Genomic DNA, 17,335 nt, shown 5'->3' with positions numbered 1-17,335 from the left:
ATTCTATTCTATTCTATTCTATTCTATTCTATTATTGCTGGACTGCAATCCCAGCTAGATGCTCTTGTATTTTATAATGAATTTCAGGTTGTTTTGGGTCCATGTACAGATCTGTCAAAAAAATAATACGTGAACACTGTTGAGAGACTGTAGCATCTTTCCAGTTTATGACCTTCAGGATGACTGGCTGATAGCTTGATTGTGATCTGTGGAGCAGCTGCAGTCTTGACCTGAGACTGTATCCATCTCACTGGATATGTGCATGTTATCTGACACGTTTGCATGTTTCTCATCATGAGTCCTATGCTCCTGTTCCTATGATACCATCCATATGCAAAGGTACAACCATAAGAAGATACAGCAACAGGAGATACCTTTGAGATCTGGATTTCCTGAGTTCTGTATCATATAACAATATTTATTTATACTTACCCATTTACATTGAAAGGTTTTTGTGAGAATTACATACACATTACACATTAATGCTATATAAAGAATAATGCCACCAAGAACAGAAAGAAGGTACAAACTGAGAATGATTAAAATATGCATATGGCGGTCAGCAGTTTTGCTGTAATAGTAGAAGTAATTGCTTTACTCATTAGATTTTTTTCTGTCAGTAGAGAAGTGACATAAATTAAGGAGTAAGATGATGAAAGTATAATGCAGACTGTGTTTGAAGAATCAGACCTATTTATTAAAATCCAAAGGAAACTGAAATGCAAAAAAGCCCTCAGAAATAAAATCATAATTCAATGTGTGATCTAGTCACAGATGTCAGCAAGTTTTAGCTGAAGTAAATACTGTTAGGAAACAAAAGAATGAATCGTAAGTATACATTCCTCTTACTCCATGTATTCTAGTTTTTTGTAAGTATGTAAAAATAAATGCACTGGTAGAGCTGATTTTTTTTTATACCGCTGAATGTTTCCAGAGATGCACTTCCGAGGACATAGGTTGTCTCTTTTTTCATTCAATATTAAGTATTATACAGTATTCATTAACCACCTAATATTTGTATTTTACTTCATGATCATCATTGTGTGACTAATTAAATTCTTTGGATTTCTTTTAATGGTAGGGTTGGACCAAGTTTTATGAATTTTCTTTATCTGATCTCCGTGCTGGTTTTGACATTATTGATAGACTTTTTGAGGGTAAGTCACTTCTTAAGGAAAGATTTCTCACCTCTGCAGCATAACCCTTCTGAATGTCTCTCATTTAAAATTTTTAGAATATTAAAAACTTTCACAGTAATTTTTATAATTTGGTTACTTTGCATGATTGTTTTGTTTGGAGTGGGGCCATTCTGTTTAAAGGTTGCTTTGAAGGTATTTAAATTTTGCATTTGAATCTTCATTGGAACATTTTCACAAATATAAACACACAACCAGGTAGTTAGGTAACTATATCAGTATGGGAAGTAGTCTGACCCTGAATCAGCTGTGCTTAAGCTTTATCAGACTTTTTTTGGATGTAGATCCAGACTCTGAGCATATGACTGTATTAGTAAACTGATAAGGGCTGGACACAGGCTCAAAACTATTCCATGATCAGGTTTATTTTTTCCCAAATTTGGCTTATGCAGACTGGCATTCTCGTAGGCAGTGACAAGGCATGGTTTGTGAGATAGCAGAGCCTGGAGACTCTTTCCAATAGGCAGCAGGTAAGAGGTTACCTTATTTTGGGGCAAAGGAGAGTTTAGCTGTATGGATGCAGGCCGCCTTGTGCCATCTGACCTTGGGTTCAAGCAGGACCTGTCCCATTTTACCATTAGTAGAGATGTTGCATGAAGAGCTTTATCTTTCTACAACACTCAGATAAGAGTGGAGATGCTGCAAGGCTCATCACCAGTAAGCAAAGCTAGAAACACAGGGTGAATCATAATTCCATTTTTGGGAGGTTGAGTAAAAGGATAATTTCTTTCTGCCAAGAACTATTCTGCTCAGCTTCTTGAGTTCAGAGGAATAAAAAGGAAATACAGGAATGCCTGGAAGATGAAGTCTTCTGTCTCAATTCCTTCCCACTGTGAACTCCCCCCATATATTGAATAAATTAATTGAATATGAATTGAATATGAATGAATTCTTCATATTGAAACTCACTATTAGAGCCCACTTCATTGTTCTGTTAAGTAGCGTAGTAATTTCTTAATATTAGTTAATATGACAAAGGTATCTTTTGAAAGAAGGTACAAACTGAGAATGATTAAAATATGCATATGGCGGTCAGCAGTTTTGCTGTAATAGTAGAAGTAATTGCTTTACTCATTAGATTTTTTTCTGTCAGTAGAGAAGTGACATAAATTAAGGAGTAAGATGATGAAAGTATAATGCAGACTGTGTTTGAAGAATCAGACCTATTTATTAAAATCCAAAGGAAACTGAAATGCAAAAAAGCCCTCAGAAATAAAATCATAATTCAATGTGTGATCTAGTCACAGATGTCAGCAAGTTTTAGCTGAAGTAAATACTGTTAGGAAACAAAAGAATCGTAAGTTTACATTCCTCTTACTCAATGTATTCTAGTTTTTTGTAAGTATGTAAAAATAAATGCACTGGTAGAGCTGATTTTTTTTTATACCGCTGAATGTTTCCAGAGATGCACTTCCGAGGACATAGGTTGTCTCTTTTTTCATTCAATATTAAGTATTATACAGTATTCATTAACCACCTAATATTTGTATTTTACTTCATGATCATCATTGTGTGACTAATTAAATTCTTTGGATTTCTTTTAATGGTAGGGTTGGACCAAGTTTTATGAATTTTCTTTATCTGATCTCCGTGCTGGTTTTGACATTATTGATAGACTTTTTGAGGGTAAGTCACTTCTTAAGGAAAGATTTCTCACCTCTGCAGCATAACCCTTCTGAATGTCTCTCATTTAAAATTTTTAGAATATTAAAAACTTTCACAGTAATTTTTATAATTTGGTTACTTTGCATGATTGTTTTGTTTGGAGTGGGGCCATTCTGTTTAAAGGTTGCTTTGAAGGTATTTAAATTTTGCATTTGAATCTTCATTGGAACATTTTCACAAATATAAACACACAACCAGGTAGTTAGGTAACTATATCAGTATGGGAAGTAGTCTGACCCTGAATCAGCTGTGCTTAAGCTTTATCAGACTTTTTTTGGATGTAGATCCAGACTCTGAGCATATGACTGTATTAGTAAACTGATAAGGGCTGGACACAGGCTCAAAACTATTCCATGATCAGGTTTATTTTTTCCCAAATTTGGCTTATGCAGACTGGCATTCTCGTAGGCAGTGACAAGGCATGGTTTGTGAGATAGCAGAGCCTGGAGACTCTTTCCAATAGGCAGCAGGTAAGAGGTTACCTTATTTTGGGGCAAAGGAGAGTTTAGCTGTATGGATGCAGGCCGCCTTGTGCCATCTGACCTTGGGTTCAAGCAGGACCTGTCCCATTTTACCATTAGTAGAGATGTTGCATGAAGAGCTTTATCTTTCTACAACACTCAGATAAGAGTGGAGATGCTGCAAGGCTCATCACCAGTAAGCAAAGCTAGAAACACAGGGTGAATCATAATTCCATTTTTGGGAGGTTGAGTAAAAGGATAATTTCTTTCTGCCAAGAACTATTCTGCTCAGCTTCTTGAGTTCAGAGGAATAAAAAGGAAATACAGGAATGCCTGGAAGATGAAGTCTTCTGTCTCAATTCCTTCCCACTGTGAACTCCCCCCATATATTGAATAAATTAATTGAATATGAATTGAATATGAATGAATTCTTCATATTGAAACTCACTATTAGAGCCCACTTCATTGTTCTGTTAAGTAGCGTAGTAATTTCTTAATATTAGTTAATATGACAAAGGTATCTTTTTTTAAAGTCTTTGCATTTTATATATTTTCAAAGTAAAGTTACGAACTGATATTTAGAGATAATTTATGATCGTTGACTTAAATGAGATTTATGGATGATTAGTACTTCTGGAACTGGACCTTATTTATACAGACTTGAAACATACAGTGATGTGAAGAGGTTGAGTCATTAACTATCAGTGATAATCATTAATCTAATCATTAACTATTGCTGTGAAGATAACTTTTCTAACTAAGGAATGATTGAAGTATTTGGAAACAACAGTTACCACCAATAAAACCCCCCTTAAAGTAATTGCTGATTCCTTTTTTCAAGTGACTTTAAGAAGTACCTTTCTGATCAAGCTCTTACCTGCACATGAAAGCTATAGGGTGTAAGTAGATCGTTGTCCCATGTAGGTGTTTTGGACAGCTGTGATAGAAGGGAGGGAAAATAAGTTATTTTGAGCTTGTGGGATATACTTAAGCCAGAGTAATCTAATTGCAACATCAGTCTGGCCAGGAAACTAATAGTAACATGCTTAGTTTTATGTGCTATGTTACGTGATTTATAATGATTTACAAAGTACCTATCCTGGACCTCTTTGTGTTTGAAAGATGACATTTCCAGTAATGTTATCTATTTTGAGCATGATCTGGTTTTGGTTCAATCAATCAGTTTATTTTATGAGATCAGATGGTACTGTGATACAAAATAGTGTACAAAATTTTGAACAAGGGAAATTCTTTTGATTTATCACAAAGGAGCACATAATTAAAATTTTAATAGCATAATTTCTGACATGCATATAACCAATCAGTTTTTCTACAATAAAAAACACTTCAAGACTTAAGTAATATTTCTAATAAATCACTTTGAAACACAGTAAGTGTTTGTTTTATCAATGACAAATATTTACAAACTCATTGAAGTTTCTGCAACTTTTATTATTCGGTAATATAGAAGAAAAACAACATATGATGTGTTTGTATTTTTTTATTTCACTGAAGAACTGCAATGACAAGAAGAAATGCTTATAATGCAATGCTATCCATTGATACAAAACTAATATTAATTAATTTATAGGTTCCAAAGATTTTCAGTGGGAATTTGTGCATGGCTTGTTTGAAAATGCAATTTATGGAGGCCGTGTAGATAATTACTTCGATATGAGGGTTCTTCGGTCCTACTTGGAGCAGCTTTTCAATCTACAAGTCATTGGCAGTTTAAATGCTAGAGGCAAGAAGATGACTAGTTTCCCGTATTCAATCTCTTTACCGAATTCCTGCAGTATTTTGGTAGGTATACATCTTCTATCATCTAATATAGAAACAAAGTTATTTTCAAGAATTATTTTTGGAAATAATTCCACAAAGAAAACCAGAGTTACAATCCAAAGGATACCTCCATTTATTTAAGACTTCTTTTGTGTGGAGCACTAATTCTTAAGTTGTCAGAACTATTCTGCTAGTCTGTTTGGTCAGTCTCCTTTTTTATATCTCATTGGACTATGGTGCAGAGCAGCATAGCTATGAAGAACTGAGTAAAAGAAATTGGGTCAATTTAGGACAAAGAAAGATATCATTGACTTTTTATATAACTTAGTATATTAACATAATAGCACTTTTGTACAGACTGCTAAACATTCCTATAACTTCTGGATGAAATAGGAAAATCTAAATATATCTCCTTATTTACAAAATATATCAACATTCTGACATAATCTGCTAACATGCCATGGAGGGTATATGACATTTTATTTGGAGATAAATATGGATTCTGATTCTCTTTTAGTATTCCTTTAGTGTAAACAAGAGGGAATTCAACAGAGTCTAAAGAACTGATCTCTCCCTATCCTTTCACGTACTATTGTTGTTGTTACTATTGTTAAGATTCATTTGCATTTTAATGTAGGACTCCATACTAGACCTCTAATATAAGTTGATGTAAATGGAATTATGCCAGTTAAAATAAATTGCTGTCGTTTGGCATTCTCTGCCTGGATTCTGACTGTTTAGGTTTGGGATTTGTTTTTTTTTTACTTTAAATATGATGGTTATTTTCTATAGATGTGCTGAGTTAATACCACAAAGAGGGAAGGAATAAACAAACCAGGCTGATCTCTATTCTTGTAGATAATATGGTGAAATAGATGAACCTTTCTTCTCGCCTGCGCTGAATTTAGTATCTCTGAATTTCTTATATGATTATTTATGTGAGAGTTTATACTTTTATGTCTTAAATATTTTTCTGCAAGTAGTTTTGATTAGTAGAACACTATTAATAAAGCTAAGTTTGATTACTTAAGTTAATTGGAATAATATCTCTTACTAAATAGTGTTCCTTCAGTGTTTGGTGTAGAGGTCTGCTACTGTTGTTATCGCTGAAGTGAGATTCCGTGTCAAAGTAAATCGTGTACACCTAGGACATGCTCCTGCAAGCAGAGGACAAAATACACATGATATAACATAATAAGGTGCAGCCAGACTTTCAAATAGTAAATATTTTTGGCTTTAAAGCCACAATAAAAGAGACATCCAGCACCATTAGTCTACCTTAGTCTGCAAGGCCTCTTTCTGTTTTGTACAAGAGCAGCATCACTAGTGACTGTTAGACTGTAACCACTATTGATGCTATTCTGCATCTCCAATGATCATGCAAACCTATTTTTACCTAAACAATTTCACTTTCTTTGAATGATAATATCTTCATAGATTAAAATAGAAGTGAGTGCTCTTCATTTTATAAATACATATTATACTCTATTATTCGAATTCCAAATGCTGAAATCTTTTTTCTTTTCTATAGTCATTAATCTAACTTTTAAGTTTTCAACAGAAGTATTGTAACTACTTTACAGAGACAGTCTTAGCATATTTTTCTTTTCAATTGATAGCATCACTGTAATCAGAGTTGCTTTTTGCTCTTTTAGAGTGGAAACACTATATAAAAGATTATAGTTTTTTATAAATAAAATTAAGACATTTATAAATAAGATTACCAAGATATATCATATGTTACATACTTATTTTAATCTTTGTGTTATGCAGTGCACTTATTGAAACTCTTTTGAGCATACACTGTTAATTTCATGAGCTGAACAAAAAGTTCCCTCAGTTATGTTTATTCTTTTCTTCTAATGCAGGATTATCGTAGTATTATTGAAAGCCTTCCAGAAGATGACAAACCTGACTTTTTTGGCCTGCCTGCTAATATTGCTCGTTCATCACAACGTATGATCAGTTCCCAGGTAAAGTTACATATTTCATTGACCTCTGAATCTTTTCTGCATCCAGTATAAGCTAGAGAACCCAATCACCGGTTCATAAATATGATTTTCCGTAAGAAAGTCAGAGTAAATGGAGGGATTTTTGGAATATGTTGACTTTTATGTGTAGAATATTTTAATATAACAATTATCTTTAGTTATAAAGATATTCGTTTAGGACTTAAATAAACAAAGAATTATTGAGAAAGTTTACAATAATATAATTCAGTTTATGTTGAAGAGTATCCATTATGTAAGTAGTTTCACTAGTTCTATTTATACTGTTAATCTAACTCCTGTCAATGGGATAGTTCTTAGAGCTGCTGTTCACTGCAAGTTAAGGTTTTAGTTTTGGTCACCAAATTCTAATACAATAGTTTGACAGAATATGGGTAGCCTTTTATGCTTTTTCTGAAAAAGAAATTCTGAAGAATTCTCCCAGTAGTCAGAATTCTATCTTTACTATTAGAAATGTGAAATTTTGAAAAAAAAAGTTATTCTTACTGGAGAACAGCATACAACTACTTAGGCATGTCATAATGAAATTCTCAACATAATTAAAAGTAAGTTTCAGGATTTTTGTAGTTCTTAGTTTAAAAAATCACTAATTTTAAATGTTTCCATTATTGCATTATTGTCAGATATGGCAGATGGCTATATCATAGTGAAGAGTTCTCAGCTATGATTTAATTGCAGTCTAGTCCAGATTTGAATATATGTTTAATATGTGAGAATGCAGTTATCTTAGTGCTGGAATAATAGGCAATGATCAAAGATTTTTCACCTATTTGTTTTAGAGTTGTATGTAGAAGCCTCAGCTTGGGTGAGTGACCTGGGTCACCCATTATGCTGGGTACTATTAATGGCACAGCTGGGGCAGCTGTTCTTCTCATCCTTTGTGGAGCCAGAAAATACTGAGTGTCTCTCTTGTTCTCCTCATAACTTCTATTTTGTCAGTCTAAGAAGGGAAAAGATGGGGTGATTTGAACTCTGGATGTCTTCATCATCAATACGTTGTTTGGTTTGATGGACAAAGCTTTTCATTGCTAATATTTTATCACTTCCCTTAGGTGTCAATTCAGTTGCCTAAAAATTAGTATCATCTGGAGATGCCCTATTGTATTTAAGACATCTACTAGGAGCTGCCAAATATGACACAGGATCCAAGTGAATACATTTTCTTGTTGGGCCAGCAACTGGAAGTCAGGGGCAAAATGGCACTAGAAGCCAGTGTTAAGCAACTGATTCCCACTGCTTGTGTACCCTGACCCAGTAGGGCATGGATCTGGAGGTCCTGTATCATATCTGCCTATCCATAACATTTTCTTGGATAACATACAAAGTCTCAAATGGCATTATGTGTAACAACTGAATTGAGCCACTAAGGCCTAGAGTCTAGGTAGGAGTTCAACTAAGAAGGGGCTGTACCTCAGCCTGAGTTGAAATTTGGTAATGCTTATAGGCAGGTGAAGGTCCACCTTTTGTTTATTCAGGTTTGCTGGGCATTCTAATACCTTTTAGGTCAAATATGGAGCAAGTTTAGGACTTTGAGGCAAAGCTTAAATTCTTTATTCTTTTTTTTTTTTCATTGTTTTGTACTTAAGTCTGGATGAGAGCACATGATTACTGTATAAGCACAGTTAAACAGTACAAATATTTAACTAGTGATTGGCATAGTTTATTTGACTGGTAAGTTAATTGTGTCAGATAACACGAAAGTTGATTGAACTGAGAGTCTTATGTCAGAGTTGTGAAGCGAATTGGTCTGTATATCAAGGTTTGCTTTAATTTTCTGCACAGTCCTAGCATGCTATCTTATATAACGACAAGTTATAGGGAAAAAACACAGGTTAAATCATAGAATCATAGAATACCAGGATGGAAGGGACCTCAAGGATCATCTGGTCCAACCTTTCTTGGCAAAATCAGTTGGAAGTTCCCTATAATTGGAATTGCCTATAATTTCAAGACTTAGAATTACATTTTTTAAAGAAGTATCTAATTGTTTGCTCACACTCACCTAAAAAGGCTCCATGCAGAAATTTCTTATTGGTATAAGACCTTTGATCTGTTTAAAAAAAAAAAAAATATGTCTTTGAGTATTGCATTTGTTGAATGTCAAATATAGTACTCGTAAATTTGTTTAAATATATCTGTTCACTTAAATCCATAGCTGTATTGTCAAGTTATTTGTTTTATTATTAGCACATGAAACTATAACACTATATAAAGACAAATCAATAGGATAAGGGTGCATAATACGCTGAGCTCAAGAACTCCTCTATTACAAAGCCAAAAAATGCACCGGCTCAGTGTAGCTCTGTTTGTTTTTGTCTTAAAATCTTTTACATAAACAGCAACTTTAAACGCTTTTGTTTCTGTCAGAAACACTGTAGACTGCTGATTATTTTATTTATTTCAGCTATGCTTATATAACTTGTTAAAAGCTGCGGTTGTTAAAAATGCTAGTATTTGAAAGTAAGTCCTTAGTTAACCTCCACGAAATCAGAATAGATTCAGAGTTCCTGTGTGAAGGGAAATAGGTCGTGAATGCATTTACATGCAGACTCGCACTCTACTGAACTGGTCTGTCATAGCATTGATTATAATCTATAAACTATGGATTATAATCTTGAAAATATGAGACTGCTGTAGCTACAATTCTGTGAGATGCTTCTTTGTCATATGAGAGATTTCCTCATCCTTCCAATAATAGTTTGTGGTACTTCTTTAAGTCTTATGCAATTTAAGTAACAGAAATAGGAGATTTTTCTTAAACTGTGCTTCTAACTAACTATGAATCCTACTCCCATTCCATTTCTGACAGATTGGCAGCTGTCTTAGATCCATAGGTGGTTCACAATCTGAAATTGAATGATTGCCTTCTAACAGAAGTGTTTCTCATAAATCCATTACCAAGCTAAAGCAGAGAAAAGCTGAATGAATAAGGTAGCGAGAAATAAGTTGCTACCAGCTCAGTTGCCATGACACTAGCACCAGAAAGGTGAAATTTAATACCGTGTCCACTACTTCACTGATTCTGTGCAAAGTATATGGTATATTCTCTTATAATTTGTGTCTACTATCCCATATAGTTTCTCATCTACTAGCCGTTATCATTTCTCAGTCTGTATTTTTACTAACATCTTCTTCCTTATGCCGAGATGCACAGAATTGTATCATCCACACCACTGAACTCAGGATTAGGGGAAGTAGGTTTTTTTGAAACATACATACTTCAAAGTTACTTGTTTAAACCAACTGACAGCAATTTTGACTTTAGTCATATGTTTAGGCTCAGAGATTTAAAATAATCATTCAGATATACATTGATTTTAAGTAAATTGTAATTAGCAATCTTTTATCAGTTCAAAATCTTTTTAAATAAGTATTAAAACAGGTAACATTATGGTCTATTCTATTAACCATGAAGTTAAACTAATGTAATTCTATTACAAGAAATCTGATATAATTTTATGACACTGTTTCACTACACAAGATGGAATACTTAGATAATAGAAATGTAGATTTTATATAGACTTTCTATGAATATTATTTATTTTTCATGTATAGGAATGATAGTTTGTATTGCTGCAGCAACACACTTTGCTGTAGCAGAAATTTGCTGCAGCACAGTGCAGCATTTTGCAGTGATGCAGAGATCTCTTCTGTAACCTACTGCATTGCTAATGTTTGGGTAAACCTAAAACAGCACTAAAAAGAAATGGACTTTTTTCAGTAACCTTGCAAATATTGATTATGTTTACAGCTTTTCTTTTTTCCAGAAGAGAACTTAATTTCTAATTTAAGAGCTGAATATCGCTAGCTGTATAATTTTAATATTGGTAATTACTAATTGAATTGTTAGAAATTGTGTCTTACGATGTTCTGTAGTGTAATTCAGAGAGTCTTAATACTGCATGCGTACTGGTAAGAGCCATTTTGTTTTTAAGAAAATCTTTGACTTAAATAGACATGATCTTTTCAGCAACATGACTTAGATTTTTTTCTGGATTTTGTCCTTAGTTGCTTTATGTAGGTAGAGCTAGGTAAATTTTGAGAGGCTGGATTTCTAGAGTTCACTGTGGCTCTTCAGTTCTGCCTTACCTACTGTTACAACAAGCCCTTGACACAATATCCCTTAGGTTGAATATGGTCATGAATAATCTCACATCTCTTGCTATGTTCTCTCTGCAGAACAGTGCAGTTAAAATAGAAGAGAACTCAGCTGACAGTGCAGCTGCAGGAGTCAGCATAGCTCGTCCTGTCTGTTTTACACCAGGTAGAGATTTTCTGTACAGCTGCAACTCAAGTTCCCTCACGCTCAGCAAGAGTCCTCACCACTCGGTTGCAGTCATACTCCTTTCTTCTGATCTGATAAACACTGTGTTTTTGCCTACATATTGGCCTGTATTCAGGTGGTTTAATCTCCCAGTCTAACCTATAACCAATGATTAGAGCAGTCAGAATATGTGGAGGTTTGCTTTAGGTTTCCTGTGGATGAGAAGGGTCTGTAATTTAGATCTCTCTCCAGTCACCTTTTTGCAAAGTGGGCTTTTGGCTCTGGTGTACTTGTCTCTTATTCTTGGGACCATATTTCTGTTCTTTTATGAATTCCTATGAACCAATTTTATCCTTTATTATATTTTTTAATATATAAAGATATATTTAAGACCCATACACAAAGTGTCTTAGTTAAACTAACACTTATCATGTGTGATAAATAGAATTTTTACAGACTGAAATGGACAGGCCTGCATATGTATTTTTACACCTTGGAAAAGCAGTAAGAGCTATCTTGTTCTGTGCAGGATTTAGCATACGTGCAACTAATATGACTTATTCCTAGTAACCACCCTAGGAGGATGAAATGAAAATGCAGAGCTGTTGTTTTGTCTCCCTCCTTTCTTTGCACAGCAGACTTAGTCATTGCAGGCACTTCTTAGAGAGCGTAGCATTTAAAGGCTTCTGCTAGTGTTGTGTGACCCCATCAAATCCTGTCAAATGGGTAAGCCTGCAAGTGACTACAGCCTGTAACTAGTAGCTATGTATGATCAGTCGACTGATTAATCTAAACTTTCTCCAATAATATTGTAAAGCATTTTGCAAAAAAAGCCATTCAGTAACTGGCAAATTATCCAAAACTCTTCAAATATGACTGCCAATGATAATCAATATGGCTAACATTTAGTTTGCTTAATGCTAATTTCCATATAGAATACTGTGTATAATAATTTTAATAATATCTTGCATCAGGAATTCAGCATTCTTTTACACGTACAGATTCATAATGCTTCACAGAGACTATTGTATGAGACAGGTATGTATCAGTAAGGTTGAAAAACAGGTTGTTTTCGATATTTTCATGGACAAAATGAGTACACTTTCTCACACATATCGTGCAAGGATAAAGGATGGTTACAGTCTCTCTGTATACTAATACAGCATCTTGATTCTTCTGTGTCCACCATCCCAGGAATGGCAAGTGGAAGGCAAGCCTGTGGACTTGCAGTTCACTTTTTAGGACCTCTTGGGGGTGATTGTGCATACATGATTGAAACTTACTTTTTAAAGTTCGTGGAGGACTGTTTCACGTGAGTGGGACCCCACACTGGAGCAGGGGAAGAGAGTGAGGAGGAAGGAGTGGCAGAGACACATGTAATGAACTGACCACAACCTCCATTCTCCATCCCCCTGCACTGCTCGGGGGGAGGAGGTAGAGAAGTTGAGAATGAAGTTGAGCCCGGGAAGAAGAGAGAGATGGGGGAAGGTGTTTTAAGATTTGTTTTTATTTCTCATTATCCTACTCTGATTTGTAGTAGTAGTAGTAAATTAAATTAATTTCCCCAAGTTGAGTTTGTTTTGCCCGTGACAGTAATTGCTGAGTGATCTCTCCCTGTCCTTATTTCGACCCACGAGCCTTTTGTTATATTTTCTCCCCTGCCGTCCTGCTGAGGAGGGGAGTGATAGAGCAGCTTGGTGGGCACCTGGTGGCCAGCCAAGGTCAACCCACCACATCTTCAAAGTGCTTAAGGGCATCACAAATGTAAAATAATCCTCTGAGCTTCAGATTGTTGAAGAGTCTGCAGACTGTAGCTTCTTACCAATTTTTCAATGAAATACTATAAAATTATTTAATTGTAGATTTTGTATACCAATTAAAAATGTTGAGCTGTGAATATTTATAACTTCAAATAAATGGGTTCCAATTCACTTCAGCTGAAGTTGCTGAGAGTATTTCTTCTCCTATATTTTGACCTTCATCATTTTATTTGCTTTTGAACCAGGCCAGTGATACTCTGCAGTTCTGATGGTTCAGATTTTGCAAGAAAATTACTTGCTTTAAGAACCTGTTTCAAATTTTAGTCTCAAATATAATCCAAATCTGACTAGTATTTTCTGTGGCAGGGTAGAGGATACAAGATAATTTAATTTTCCCAAATACATTTCTCTCAAACCCAGCTGCATGCTTGTCTTTGCCTGTTTTGTCTCTGAGTGAGTGACGGGAATCACTCTCACTTCTCCCAGTTAGCAACTCCATTATTTTTATTATCTGAAAGTAATTGCAGAAGGATGGTTCCTTGAGATACTCCTTTTTCTTTTAATCCTAGATATTTATCTCAGCTCTTTTGATAATAATTGATTCTGCTTTTCTGTCCCATCTAACCAATCTCAAACGTCTTCGTGGAATCCATCTGGTATTCATGAAGGCACCATAGAGTTGAACAATTCCTGTAACTTTAATGTGCTTCTTTGTATTGTTAACAAGAGAACTGACTTGCTGTTTGACATATTTAAAGGAATGCCTTTCCCATTATGTTATACTCTAGGTGCTTTCTTCCGACCTTCTGCCCCTCCATTTCTCTTTGGACTTCGGTCATAACTGCCTGACAAACCTAGTTTAAAGCTCTGCTTGCTAGTAGCAAGCCTGTTGGCAGATACTCTTGTTACACTTTGTTATACGAATTGTCTGCCCCTAGCTGTCAATCCCTCTCAAACAAGGTGTCATAGCCATAAAAGCCAAAGTCATGTCTGCATAATCCCAGCTCTGCAACCAAATATTGTGACCTGGTTGCATGGTCACATGCATCCATTCCTGTCCCATTCCCTTCACTAGCAGAATGGGGGAGAACACCAGCTGGGCCCCCATGTCCATGGTCACCTGCCACTTCCTCTGAACGGCAGTGGTTCTGATCCATGAGTCAGGCTCAGGTAGCCCACATGCCTCCCCAATAGAACTTTTTCCTCCTCACCTGTTTCTACTCATTCTGCAATTGCACTTCTGCAGGTGGAGAAAGAGCCTTTTCCTCCTTGCTCGAAGTCACAAACTTCCCCTTTTATTTACCAGTATGGACATATTCTTTTGGGTAGTCATTACAGGATGGCAGATAAACTAACATAAGAGAAAAAATATTTTCTATACTACGGATGATTTTCATCTAACAAAGCTTTATTTTTCTCAGAGTTAGGTGCCTAATCTGATGGTTATCTAGGCTTCCTGTATGTTACAGTCCATCTCCAAAGAATAACACATTTCTACCTGCCATAGAGTGAATTATGTAGACCTGTGAAGTCCTGTTTCTTTCACTGATATTATCTTCAGTTAGTGTTTTAGTATTTCTTAAAATACCTCCTGTATTAATACCAAATATTTTATTTAGAAGTTATTCTTTAATACATTTCCCACAAGTCAATGTTATTTTAAATGTAGATTTTGTGGAATAAAAGTGTATCTTTGAAATACCATAGAGTGAATTATGTAGACCTGTGAAGTCCTGTTTCTTTCACTGATATTATCTTCAGTTAGTGTTTTAGTATTTCTTAAAATACCTCCTGTATTAATACCAAATATTTTATTTAGAAGTTATTCTTTAATACATTTCCCACAAGTCAATGTTATTTTAAATGTAGATTTTGTGGAATAAAAGTGTATCTTTGAAATACACAGAGAGGTGTCAGATTTATTTGAAATACACAGAGAGGTTCTGTCAGATTTATAGTTCAAGTCTGAGAGGATATTTTGTTAAAATCCTACTAGAAAAGACTTGTGATCTATTTATTGATTCAAGCCACTTCAAATTCCCCTGATCGATAGTGGAATAATTTCACGTGAGTTTGTTTTTCTTTTAAATTTCTAGTTACTGTGATAGAAAAATATGATAAGCCCAATTCAAAGCCAACTGAAGCTAAAAAAAAGAAGCCCCAGTGTAATTCATCTCATCTAACTTGAATCATATGAATATTAGCCACCTCATCTTAACTAGTTATCCATTTTTTTGTCACTAAAGAAAGACAAGCAGCTACAGGGAGTAATTTGTGCCATTTTTAGGTAGGCATCTACAATAAAGGGGTGAATCACCTTTTGGAAGTACCTTTTTCTTTCCATTGAACTTTGGATCCAGCACTGTAATAATGTCAACAGCATTTCTAAAAATTGTGTAATGAACATTTTAATGATGATTTAAGAGATGAAAGAAAACTGCCATAACTACCAGGTTGTTGGTTATGCAGAAATGGGAGGGTCTGTCTTCTACTGAAAGCTGGACTATTTGAAAAATTAGATATTCGTTGGGACAGGAATTGAAACATAGTTGTTTCTCCCATTTCTGCACTGAGTGTTGTACAATCCAGATAGTTATCCCACTTTCATTTCATATCTAAGTATTCAATATAAAATTGAAGAGTTCAGGAGAAAGAAGTGAAAATTCAAAATTCTTAAAGCATGCAGGTTATAGTGCTTGTCTCAAAGATGTTGATAATTTTCTTAGAAATGCTAAGAAATGAAAAGGAGATTTTATTAATTAGTAAACAGATTTTTTTGTTTGTTTTGTTTTCCAGGGCAGTGAAAGACCAACACATTTCAAATTTCATTTGTTTGTTATCAGTTTTATTTTATTCAACTGCTAAAGCAAGTGAATGGTTCCCACAACTAATTATGCATCCTTAGGCAAAGCCATCATTCACATTCATAGAAGGGAGTGTGCTTGTGAGACTGACCTGTTACTTGCCCACTGACAGGAACTTTTCAAGAATGCAGTTTGAGATTAAGACTTTTTTTTTTTTTAAATGAAGTTAAAAATGTAAATGCTATCTTAAGTTAAAATTAATGCATGAGAAACAGAAGGAAAGCCATGCACACCAATATAAGGTGGCATGAAAGGATTGGAATCCTAGTTAGAAAGTTTTCTTAGATCACATAATTATAGAAATGCTGGTTAGAAGGGACCTCTGGAGTTTATGTAGTCCAACCTCCTTCTCTAAGTGGAACTGTTGCCAACACTGTCTGTCTTTGTCTGTGTGCACTGTGTACCATCATCCAAGTTGTTCACGGAGAAATTGAATGGTATGGGCCCCAGTATCAAACCCTGGTTTCCTTCTCTTCTCACTAGCTGCCAGCCAGACGTCCAGCCCTTGATCACTACCATTTGACTTGAGCAATACAGCCAGTTTTTCATCTAGCCCATTCTTCGAGATCGTGCTTCAATTCCATACTTCCTCAGCTTCCAGAATAGGAATGTGATTGAAGATGATGTCAAAAGCCTTATTAGCAGTATCCCCCGCTCTTCCCTTATTCACATAGCCATTTCATCACAGAAGGCAATCAGGTTGGTCAAGCATTGTTTGCTCTTGGTAAAGCCATGTTGACTGTTTCCGATTGCCTTCTTTTTCCTCTAGTGTTTGGAAGTGGATTCCATGTTGATGTGTTCCATGATGTCTTCAGGGACAGAGAGGTGGAATCAGGTGGAATAGTCATTCCATGAATCCTCCATCCATTTCTTAAGGCAGGCATAATGTTACCCGTACCAGCAGTAAGAATTTTCTCTGATTGCCATGATTTTTCATATGCAGTACAGAGCAGCCTTGCCATCACATTGGCCAACAGCCATGGGTGAATCTTACATGTATTTCATTGATTTGAGTAGAATCATGGAATCATTTAGGTTGGAAAAGACCGTTAAGATCATTGAGTCCAACTGTAAACCTAAACACTGCCAAGTCCCACTAAACCATGTTCCTAAGCACCATGTTTACAGGTCTTTTAAATACCTCCAGGGATTTCTCAACCACTTCCCTGGGCAGCCTGTTCCAGTGCTTGATAACCTTTTCGGTGAAGAAATGTTTCCAAATATCCAATCTAAACCTCCCCTGGCACAACTTGAGGCCGTTTCCTCTCGTCCTATCACTTGTTACTTGGGAGAAGAGACCGACACCCACCTCGCTACAACCTCCTTTCAGGTAG

General features: G+C 35.3%; 1 protein-coding gene across 1 annotated transcript in view; it reads left to right on the top strand.

The window, feature by feature from the left end:
• The window catches only part of DYNC2H1 (dynein cytoplasmic 2 heavy chain 1), a 202,261-nt gene that overhangs the window by 126,709 nt on the left and 58,217 nt on the right, over positions 1 to 17,335 (top strand). Inside the window, exons 80-82 of the mRNA XM_009274630.1 lie at positions 1,082 to 1,157; positions 4,914 to 5,125; positions 6,973 to 7,077. Of these exons, the coding sequence (XP_009272905.1) occupies positions 1,082 to 1,157; positions 4,914 to 5,125; positions 6,973 to 7,077 (393 nt within the window). The remainder of the gene's footprint in view (positions 1 to 1,081; positions 1,158 to 4,913; positions 5,126 to 6,972; positions 7,078 to 17,335) is intronic.

The sequence above is a fragment of the Aptenodytes forsteri genome, unplaced genomic scaffold, assembly GCF_000699145.1.
Source record: "Aptenodytes forsteri isolate BGI_AS27 unplaced genomic scaffold, ASM69914v1 Scaffold352, whole genome shotgun sequence".
Taxonomy (NCBI): Eukaryota; Metazoa; Chordata; class Aves; order Sphenisciformes; family Spheniscidae; genus Aptenodytes; species Aptenodytes forsteri.
The sequence above is the reverse complement of the archived record's forward strand: the minus strand, read 5'-3'. Positions and strand labels throughout refer to the sequence as shown.